An 11,434-nucleotide genomic window follows, 5' to 3' on the forward strand; every position below is an offset into this window, starting at 1 on the left:
CTGACCTATTTTTCCCTCTGGAATACAGCAAATAGTGAATCATTCCAGAGAGATTCATACTCTGATTTGGTCTCTGATCCTCACTATTCCAGGTTCTATTCCAGGTATTTATTGCCTGGAAAGCAAGAGAGAAACTACTGCTAGGACACAAAGGGCCATAGTTATTTTTCTGCTGCATGGCATGGAAGGGCACAAAGGTTACATAGCAAAGGACTATAGCAAAATGGTGGCTAATCAGTGTGTAATTACGGTTTAAGTCACTACGTATCGCTCCAGTTTGAGATCAAGATCTGTCTCAGCCAAAGCCATAGCATTACCTCTGTAATTGAGATCTGAAAATTGATGCTGGATACTATAACTTGAAGCAAGGATATCTTCCTCCTTGTGGATGCTTTACTTCCTGGGCACTCATGCACAGAATCAGTTTGGAAGTTGCTCAACTGCCTCTTTTCAAGCCCCACCGCTAACACTCCAGCAATCCATTAACATGTCACTGGCTGGACTCAGCCAGGGTCACGAGCAGTTTGAGTGCCTTCAAGTTAGGTTTTTACAGTTGTCTGTCTTCCTTCTTGTGAATTCTTGACATCTGAGCTGACTCTGCTCATTCTCTGCACGAGGAAATAAATCAGTAGAATTTTAGGCCACGCACATTTTCGTGCAAGCCTGACCTTTGATTTTACATTTCAAGGTCAATCATATGGATTTCAGGAAGGTAAACAGTATCAGACATTCATTCTGTACCATGGATCTGTTGACCAAAGTTGGCCCATACTAGTCGATGAATTGGTTCTTAGATTATTTAGGAGGGTAACTTCTTTTCTTTTCTTCTCAGGTGAAATACAAAGAAAAGTATGAGAAGGAAAAAGGAAAACCTATGTTAGACTTTGAAACTCCAACATACCTTACTGCAAAGGAATCCCAGCTCATGCAGAGTGAGGTACAGTTACAATCAATACTGATAGACTAAAAAAACCTTAAAATTGATTTTTTTATAGTTAAACTTTCACAGTGATTTAGACAGGCGATTACACTTGCCTCTTGTGTGTGCTTATAGACTGAAAGATGATAGCTGTATCACATTTCTTTATGTTGGTTATGAGATACTACTTTTAAAGTTCAGGAAGCTTTCCCCTGTTGTGATGAAGTGTATGTTTTCTGTAATTTTTCATCAAGAAGCTGCCAGTAAATGAAGCTTAAGCTAGTCTTCAAGTCTTTAGAAGAAATGTATTTCACTGAAACATTTGCAACACAAGTATAGTATGTGTGTTGGTTATCGTAGTCTGCAGAAAGCACCTTGGTTATTCATTTCACCTCAGAACTCTATTTTTGAGAAACCCATTTATTCTGTATTTGTCTCTGCTGTCGCAGTGTTCTTCACTGACCTGTCACTCCAGTTCTTCAAGCAGTTCTCTGTTTGTTTGAAGTATAATCTTGTTCTGTCGCAGATGAAGGCTTATACATGCTGAAAACCAGTTGTATAAGCCCATTAGTCATTACGTTTGAGTAATTCTGTTGAATGTTTTCTCTGCATATACAAATAAGCAGGAAAAAAAAAAAAAAGGCAGGATCAGGTCATATTTCCATAGAAAGCAATGAGCTGTTTCACGGGCTTTAGCAGAAACAGGGCTTGTTGCTTGAGGTGCCCACAGCACTGGCTGTAGCAGATTGTCGTTGTGACAGGAATACCACGCCACTGCTCCCTCCTCCCGGTAGTTTTTCACGTAATTAAAAACAATGTAGTAAATATTTGCTATTTTACCTTTTTTCTTCTTACCATCGTTAGAAAGAATATAAGAAGGACTTTGAAGAGTCCATTAAGGGCAGAAACCTTACTGGCTTGGAGATTACACCATCCATATTACATGTCAAATATGCAACCAAAATAGCAAGCGAGGTAGCAGTTATTCTGTGCTTATTCCCTCTGTCGAGTTCAATAATTCCACTAAGTATTCCCAGAAGCATTTCTTCTTCACCACTTTCTTTTTCCTAACCATTCACATTAAGCATGTTTACATACGTTTTGTGCTGTGATCTAATGTGTTGTGGACATTTATTTCACTGTTCGTTAACTGTGTTCATATTGACTGTGACCCTTTCTGACATCCATCGGCCTAACTGTTCCACTGCAGGGTGTGTATGTGTGTGCCTTTGCACTTTATCCTGAATTATTACTATGTTCTGTTGCGGTAGTTTTTTATATAACCCTCTACAATATTCTTTGTTGTTTTAGAAAATTCTTTTTTTCTTTTGGAGCTTTTGGATTTTTTTTTTTTTTTAATTTTTGCAACAAAGCTGTAGAGTGTAGAACTCGCTTTCGTCTGGCTTTGCAGTTCTCATTTTCTTGCTTCTGCAGAAAGAGTACAAGAAGGATCTGGAGGAAGGTGTCAAAGGTAGAGGACTAACTGCTCTAGAGGAGACTCCAGACATGTTAAGAGCAAAGAATGCAACTCAAATCCTGAATGAGGTATGTCAAAAGCTATTTGGAAAATACCTGAATGGATGGAACAGCCCCCAACTGGTAAATGCTTATGGCTGTGTAACACTAGTACGAACTTTGTCACTCCCTAGAAACTCTTGAGTAGAGAGAAAAAAGGATGTGTGTGGCTGATGAAGGATAAAACTGGGAGCCTGAACTTTTAAGTGAGCTCTTTTCTGGCTTTGCAGAACACAGGTGGGCAACAGGTGAAGCAGGTTTCATTCCCAAGGGCCCAAGCAGTGTGGAACACCTGTGACCACGCTTCACCACCACCTGCATCTCATACACTGCTCACGCTCTGTTGCTTCGCTTCTGCACAAGTTATTGTTTTGCACCGATCACTGATCACCTGAAGGAGTTTATACTTTGAGATTGCTGATGTGAGATGGAGTACAGCTGGCCTGCAGTGTGCTCCATTTACTGCTGGAGTTCGGCTGTTTGTTCTGCAGATTTAAGTCATAAAGTACACACTTTAATTACATCATTTGTGTGTTTAATTGTGAGTTGTTGTTAGCAGTATTCGTGAAAGTTTCTAAAGGTATTGTGTTCACATTGGCAAAGTATCTATTTACTGTCTTCATCTGCAGAAAGAATACAAAAAAGCCTTGGAATTAGAAATCAGAGGAAGAGGTCTAACAGAACTGGCTTTGGAGACACCAGATTTTGTGAGAGCAAAGAATGCCACTGACATTGCCAGCCAGGTCTGTGTGAATCTCTCATCTACCACATCTGATGTCTTCTTCAAAGAAAAATTTATTACCAGTTTTTTCTGATTGAGCCAAATGAGAATTGTTGTCAAGATATGATTAAGGCACCTAAATGTGAGCTTTCCCCAACAGATCAAGTACAAACAATTGGCAGAAATGGAGAAAGCCAACTACACCAGTGTTGTCGATACCCCGGAGATTATTCATGCCCAGCAGGTCAAGAACCTTTCCAGCCAGGTATCTTGAGTGAAGCAATTTAATCATTGTTCATATGGGAACTTCAAGTGGATACTAATTTGGAACAACTAAATAACTACCTGTCACAATACTCAGGAGATACACCAGAAAAACAAATTTCTCTAGGGCTGTGATGTGGCATCTCTTACTCTGAAATTCCATTTCAATATTGAAATTAATTTATTTTAATACTGTATAAAATGACACAATCATTTCTATTGCTTTTGCAATACTAAAGCTAATTTTGTTCTAAGAAGATTTAGCTTAATTTTCCCACTCCTTAATAGGAGTTTAAGTGTTTAATTTAAATCTTTAAATCTTAAATCTGATGTGTAAAATAAATCTTACACAGAGACATAATCTGGATTTATATCAGACACATAAGTACTCACATTTCCACAAAGATGGGCGTTATGCAACAATAAGTAATGCCAGATTGTTCATTACTGCTTTTGTATTAATGGAGTATATTTTGTATTTTCTCTCAGAAAAAGTATAAGGAAGATGCAGAAAGGACCATGCCCTATTATGTGCCCGTAGCAGACACACCAGAAATGCAGAGAGTCCGTGAGAATCAGAAGAACTTTAGCACAGTACGTATATAAATAATAAACACCATTACTGTCAAATAATAAGAAATGTTCATCTATTTTTCATGTAACAAGGTCCTGATATCCCACTCTAATCCCAGCTAGGCTTCCTTTACATTCTCGGGGATCTTCAGTTAGCGGGTCAGCTGTGTATGCAGTGACCCACTTATGCATTGCACAGGGAACCAAAATGATTCTGTAATTTTCTTGCAAAAAACTTTCTGCTGCAGTGCTTTGACAATTCCTTTGAGAGTAATAGAGCTATGCTTACAGAAGGTGTCTGTTGTTAGTGGGACTACCTGCAAGACTGGATGGTCAGTAACAGAGCTCCGCAATCTGACTTGAAATCTTTAACTTTCATTGTTGAGACTTTTGTTTTAGATACAATCTGACACCTTTCAAGATTTTCCAATGAATCTACTTAAAGATCTCCTATTGCTAATTTAAATAAGAATACTTGTAACTGTGGTACATCTCTTTGTATCACTAGTGGGGTAGTGTTAAAAATGCCTCCTTATAAGGTGTACTTGAAATTATTTTTTTTTCTCATCTTGAAAGAAAACTGTGAGTAAATTTTTATGGCATAGAGTTAACATTTGACATTTTACTTTAACTTTTTCAACAGCTTCAGTATCAGTGGGACCTACAGAACAGTAAAGGAAAGGTTACAGTTGTTCAAGACACACCAGAAATGCTGCGTGTGAAGGAAAACCAGAAGAATTTCAGCTCGGTATAGTTATTTTCCATTTTCAGTTCCATTCCAAAAAATACACTTTAATGTTTCATAAAATAACTATTTTTGACTCTTATCTTACAGGTACTTACATTCTTGATCTGCTTGAATATGTGTAAAAACTTTTTCAAACAAAACAGATTTTATTCTGAGCAGATTTAGCTGCCTTTTGCTGCCCCTTTTTAGCTACTGTTATTTGTGGAGTGCCCTGATTGCACTCGTCCACATATACGTAGTTAAACAATCAGTCCTGGGCTTAAACTGGCATTGCTAGTATCCACCTTTCTCTTGTCCTGCTACCATGTAAGTAGTGTATTCTTGTTGTGCTGCAGCTGTCTTCTTTCAGTGAAAAGTGACCCGTGTGCCTGATTTGTTCCACATTTCGTGTGTTACCATGAAGTCTCTAAAGTCTGCTGCATCATTTTGCCACTAGCACCATTCGTTTAGTAACCCAGTGGAAGACGTTTGCGTAAAACATAATAGAACAAATTAGAACAAAAGGAACAAATTAGAATAAATACAATCCTAAAATTAGCCTACAAATGTTTCGATATTCTACTTAAAATGCATTACTACAAATAGAAACCGTCAGCCCCTGTTTGTGCACAAATGGCACTCGTGCAGCAGGACAGATTTCAGAGAGACAATAAGGCAGTGGCTGGAGATTTTCCTCCGAGTTGTCTTTCAGCCTGTGCTGTTGTGTGCAAATCGCTGTCATGAGCTGTGTTCACTCTCTAGAAGAAACAATGTTGTGTTTTGAACGCTTAACCTTGTTGTCTTCATTCTAAATATTAAGATTTTATATAAAGAAGATATTGGAACTGGAACTACTATTGAAAAGACACCAGAGATGCAGAGAGTTAAACGAACCCAGGATGCAATCAGCTCGGTACAAAACAATTGATTTTTAATACTCTACCAGTGCTAATTCGACTTGAAATAATATATTTTTCCCCCTCATTTCTTTAAGTGTTGGTAACAATGGTTTGACAATAATCCATCCAGCTAAGGGTTACTTTCTAGAAGTTTTTGCCTACTCTTTTTACTTAAACAGTAATCTTCCTAATGATTAACATTCAATTTCTTACTTACAATCCATTTCTAAAACATGAAAGCTCTTGCCATCACTTTAATCTCATCCCAGCCACAGTTTGTTAAGCACAGAATCAAAGAGTCATTTGGGTTGGAAGGGGCCTCTTGAGATCATCTACTTCAACCCTGATAGTCCAGCAGAACCAGCTAGAGCAGGTTGCCTGGGACCACATCCAGGCGAGTTCTGAATATCTCGAAGGATGGAAACTCCCCAACCTCTCTGGGCAACCTGACCACCCTCACAGTAAAAGTGTTTTCCTCTGTTCAGATTGAATTTTATGTTTTCCTTTTTTTTTGTTTTGCTTTGTTTTTTATTATTACTTGTGCCCATTACCTCTTGTCCTGTCACTGAGCTCTAGTGAGAAGAGTAGCTCCCTCCTCTTCATTCCTTCTCACTGGGTATTTACACACATTGACAAGTTCCCTCCCCCAAGCCCACTCTTCTCCAGGCTGAAGAGCACCAGCTCTCCAAACCCCTTCTCACATCAAAGATGCTGTTTCTTACTGGACTTGTTCCAGTGATATTTCTCATACTGGTGAGCCCAGAACTGGACACAGAACTCCAGATGTGGCCCCAGCAGTGCTGAGGGGAAGGATGACCTCCCTCGACCTGCTGGCAATGCCCTTCTGAACGCAGCTGAGGAGGTTGTTGGCCGCCTCTGCCGTGAGGGTGCGTTGCTGGCTCATGGTCAGCGTGTTGTCCCCCAGGTCCCCAAGGTCCTTCTCTGCAAAGCTGCTTCCCAGACAGTCACTCACCAGAACACTCTGCTGCCTGGGGTTATTCCTCCCCACGTGCAGCACTTTGCGTTTCCCACTGCTGAACTTCAGGAGACACCCCTCAGCCCACGTCTCCGGCCTGTTGAGGTCCCTCTGGCTGGCAGCACAACCCTTGGGTGAATCACCCCATTCTCACAGTTTTCCGTCATCTGCAAACTTGCTGGGGGTGCGCTCTGTCACTGGTGAGGATGTTAAACCATACTGGCCCCAGTATTGACCCCTGGGGTGCACCACTGATGACTTGCCTCCAGCTGGCCCTTGTGCCACTGATGAAGATGCTCCAGGCCCAGCTCTTCAGCCAGTTTTCCGTCCATGTCACTGTGCACTTATCTAACCCACACTTCGTTAGCGTGTCTGGGAGGATTCCAGGGCAAACAGTGGGAAAAGCCTTACTAAAGCATGTCTCGTAAATTATATTAAAAAATGGTAACACCCTAAAATTGGAATAATTGTATGTATTACTTTTCTTTTGAAACTTGTCAGTCTTTTTCTTGCTTTTGTGAATGCTGACATACTAACATTGCAGCCGATTTGTTTCATGCACAGTGTGTTAAATATGTTCTTGTGAGATGCTATTCCTTTTTTTTTGTCATGCTAAAGTAGAAAAGCAAATAGCACTGTAATTGTTAAAATGTGGTATGATGGCTTGCCTTTGTTGAATGTGATAGTCTTTCACAAATCAAAAATCCTTCTTTCGCTGGTGGAAAGACCAAGTGGCGTCAGGTTCAAAGGTATTTACGCTTGTTTTTAGAAATCCCTGTTAAGTAAAGAGCCACTCAAAGTGACACCAGGGGCTAAAGTTACCTTCTAGCAGATTGCTTGTAAAGGTGATGGGAGCAGCTCTTTCCTCGTGTTTAAGCCAAGGAGATCTTTTACATTTTCAGTCTCCTCGAGATCAGGATGATGCTCTTTATGTATCCACATATGAACCTAGGTGCCTATTTCACAAGGCTAAGGTTTTTAGGAATTATTTTAAATATTTAATATCACAGTGTTTTGGAACTCAGTGTAAGAAACCTTGAAATGTTTCAGTTGTTATAAATCAGGAGGTTTGTTCTTGCTGAAATTAAGCTCCTGGGAGATATTAGATACCCAAATGTTAAGCTTCAATTGACAAATTCTGTCTCGAAGAAGACTCTGCTTTTCTACCCTGAGCTGAGTTGTTAAAGTGCTTTGTAGAAGTGTGGCAGAGTTAGGTATCGATAACTCCCATAGAAGGTTCCTTGATGATTTCCTTCTATCAGAATACATTTAGTACCTGAGCTTTGTGTAAGTTTGTAAAGTGCAAAGGGCCTATGTTTCGTTATTCATGGAACTTCTTAGGCATACCTGCATCAGCTGGGCTTTAATTAAGTCCTTTTACTTTTTTCTGATGTCTGCTGCCTTGCAGGTTAAGTACAAGGAGAGTATTGGAAAAGGAACTCCAATTCCTGATCTCCCAGAAGTGAAGCGTGTCAAGGAGACACAGAAGCACATCAGTTCGGTAATGGCCGATGTTTTCTCCTTACCCCATACTCACACAGAGCTCAAGCGCCAACCTTTGGTAGTGTCTGTGGGTATTTTTTGTTGAAAAGAGACCAATCTCTTAAATCCCTATATTGAGGAAATATACAAATTTTGCAGTGATCATTGCAGTCAGACACTTCTCTGTGTCGCTTCTGTGATCTTTTCTAAACACTGAACTAGAAACAAAAAATACCCAGATGATGCCTTACAATTACTCCGAAAAAAATGGAACAGCTAAAGAGAACTTTGTGGGGAAAAATAATTGGAGCCCTTTTTGTAGTCACAAAACCTAGTGACAATTAGAAGTGGAAACAGTACCTGGCTCTTCCCATAGCTAGTTAACCACAACATGCTCTCCTGATTGAGCCTCTGCTGCTTTACTCTGATCTCTGCATACCAAATGGAGGCAGGATAGGGGCTTGTGGTTGCTGGTACCTCAGATGTTTGCTGTACAGTGCTGAGGAGCAGTGACACCCAGATAACGAGAATATTATGTTTATCCATTTCTGATTCTGTGAGTACTGTTTCCCTTTTGAGCTGTTTGTGATACTAATGTTTTTTACAGCTCACTTTTTTACAACTGAGTTGTTTTTTTCAAATTATTCTTCATTTTTTTCTTTTACATACTTTGTTTTCCCTTCCTGTGAGTGCTTTATTTTTGTATTTTTTCATTATTTCAATAACATCAAGCTGTGATTATTTTTTTTGTTATCTCTTTTTGTTGCAAGTATTTTACTAGTTGCAAGAAGAACCATTAATGCATTTTTAATGTTTTTCTACATGATCAGGTTTTAAACCAACCCAGGCATCTCCTATGCAATTCCTTTCCTGAAAGAACGCAATTTTAAAAATCAAACAATTGCAGGTTAATTTAAATCTAATAATATGAGAGCAAAGCTCAATTGTTTTCCTGCTAGAGACTTAAAGTAAAATAGTAGTGCTCCAAACAAATAGACAAACCTGTGTGCTACTCTAATGAAATATTTGACTGACTCCAATGTGTTAAAGCACTTTCACACAGACGCTAAGAACTTTGCTGAACTTAAAAAGTTGCACACTGAGTAAAATAAATTGTGCATATATTTGCGTATAATTCCAGATTATGTTTCCCTATAAACCAGGTAAATTATCTATCCAAATGTTCTGTGGAAGGAATATGATCTTCTCACCTTGCCGGGTGCTTGTGTTCTGCAGGTGTTGTACAAAGAGGACCTAGGGACAGGTATCCCCACACCTGTCACTCCAGAAATAGAGAGAGTCAAACGCAATCAAGAACACATTAGCTCGGTATTTAAAAACAACAACAAAAAAATCATAACAACTTATTTTTGCATAACATCCTAACATATAATCTGGTTTTCTTCAATGGTTTAGAATCTCACCCTGCTCCTGTCTTCTCCCTGGCAGTATTTTTAACTCATTTATATGCCACCTTTTTGTGGTTTAACTTTTTTTGGTAATTCACAACTTTACATGCTTTATTTTTCTTAACCCTTTATCTTCTAGCATCTGTAGTTATGTATTTACAGAATAATCCACCATCAGCCCCTTCCTTAATATTTGCCTCTAGAGCAAGTGTGAAATTAATCAAAAAGTGATCCTAACGCTAGACGTAACTCACCAAATAGTGAGATGTAATGATCTGGCCTGTGTTGAGTGCTTTTTTTTTTTGTGGAACCTTTCTTGTACCTCACAGGTGTTATACAAAGAGGGCTTAGGGACCGGCATCCCCACACCCGTCACTCCAGAGATGGAGAGAGTCAAACGCAATCAAGAACACATTAGCTCGGTATTGCTAAATAAAACAAACCCTACCACTCCAAACGCAAACCAAATCCCTTTAACTCCTCCATACTGCATTTTTCTTTCAGTTCTTTGCTGACCTTTGAACAACCCTTTTCTTAATCAAATCACTAAACCCCTGTCAGTATCCTTACCTTTAAATTTTCACTCAAACTTAATTGTCGTTAAATTCTTGCAGCTGTGAGATTTTTAACCCCATTTACCTGAAGCAGTTAAGCAGCACCCTCTTTTTCTCCCCGGTGCCACAGCGGTGGTCCGAGTGGTCGGTAACAAAGCCCACCCTTCTAACAGGCTCCAGGCTCACCACGCTGGTTGCCCTGCAAATGGGAAATGAACTCTTAACGCCTCCTGAAGCAAAGCCACCTATGTCATAATTTTGTTCTGTATTTCTGTTTTAATTAGAGCAGCTTAGGACTAATTTGACAGACTGTGACCCAATTCAGACACGACCGGTGCGAAATCCAGTCCTGAGTTAACAGGACAGCTCAGAGAAGCCACTGTTCTTAAACTTTTTGCTACATTTAATTATTTCTGAGGCCATCGTGGCTCTTTTATACTGATGAGCCTGCTTAGAAATCTTAGAGGCAAAGCTGCTCATTCAAGAGCTTTTGTCTGAGTAAGGAAACTCCTTTGAGCAAAAAGACATAAATGCAAAGAGCTTTCTGGTAACTCGGTACAAGTTGTGCTTTGCACAAACACTCCTGCAGTTCTTACTCCTCCTAGTAATATTAGCCAAATATTTTTTTTTTGATAGCCTTTGAACAAGGTTGACAAAACTATATTTTTATACTTTGATGTTTCACTATGTGAATTACTTTTCTTCTCTCTCTCTCCTCCCTGCCCTCCTCTTTCCTTTCCCTTCCCTATTTTATTTTTTTTTGAATACTTCCCTGTTGCCACACAGGTGATGTACAAAGAGGGGCTGGGGATCGGGACCCCAGTACCTGTCACTCCTGAGATGGAGAGGGTCAAACGCAATCAAGAAAACTTTAGCTCGGTATTTTTTTTGTAATTCAAGGAAGAAAGTTCCCTATAACCATTTAACACATACATTTTCTACTCTCTCAAATTAATTAATTTCTGCTATTAAAATTTCTAGTCATTGTTAGTTATATCTTATGTACTTATCTTTTAAAAGGTTTTTTTATAATCATAACACTTGATGCTTCACGTCCTTTAAAGTGTTTTTTTTTTTTTGTGAGGGTATTTTGCATTTTGAAGAAACACTGGGGTTTTCATTTGCTTAAGTCCAATCCTCTAAGGCTTCGTTATTCTGTTGGAGCGTATCTAAGCGTTAGGATGCAGTATTGCCAGCTATCAGAAGACTTCCTCTGACTTTGTCACAATTGTTAACTGGTTTATACTTCCTAATCTTTCCTGCTTTCTAGTAGATTTAGTGGGCATAAAAGTTATATGTGTTATATACCATCAAATGCGGTATATTTTTTTTGTTCTTAACTTTTTTTAAACTCCCATGTTACCGTACAGGTGTTGTACAAAGAGGAGCTGGGGA

General features: G+C 39.2%; 1 protein-coding gene across 1 annotated transcript in view; it reads left to right on the top strand.

Annotated features, from left to right (window-relative positions):
• The window catches only part of LOC104461323 (nebulin-like), a gene marked incomplete at both ends in the record, with an annotated part of 47,774 nt that extends 36,344 nt beyond the window's left edge, over window positions 1-11,430 (top strand). Inside the window, 13 exon segments of the mRNA XM_010072865.1 lie at window positions 833-937; window positions 1,784-1,894; window positions 2,354-2,464; window positions 3,064-3,177; window positions 3,316-3,420; window positions 3,909-4,013; window positions 4,636-4,740; window positions 5,540-5,632; window positions 8,003-8,095; window positions 9,313-9,405; window positions 9,815-9,988; window positions 10,826-10,918; window positions 11,410-11,430. Of these exon segments, the coding sequence (XP_010071167.1) occupies window positions 833-937; window positions 1,784-1,894; window positions 2,354-2,464; window positions 3,064-3,177; window positions 3,316-3,420; window positions 3,909-4,013; window positions 4,636-4,740; window positions 5,540-5,632; window positions 8,003-8,095; window positions 9,313-9,405; window positions 9,815-9,988; window positions 10,826-10,918; window positions 11,410-11,430 (1,323 nt within the window).
• Window positions 11,431-11,434: the final 4 nt, after the last annotated feature.

Source organism: Pterocles gutturalis, unplaced genomic scaffold, assembly GCF_000699245.1.
Source record: "Pterocles gutturalis isolate BGI_N339 unplaced genomic scaffold, ASM69924v1 scaffold38132, whole genome shotgun sequence".
Lineage (NCBI taxonomy): Eukaryota > Metazoa > Chordata > Aves > Pterocliformes > Pteroclidae > Pterocles > Pterocles gutturalis.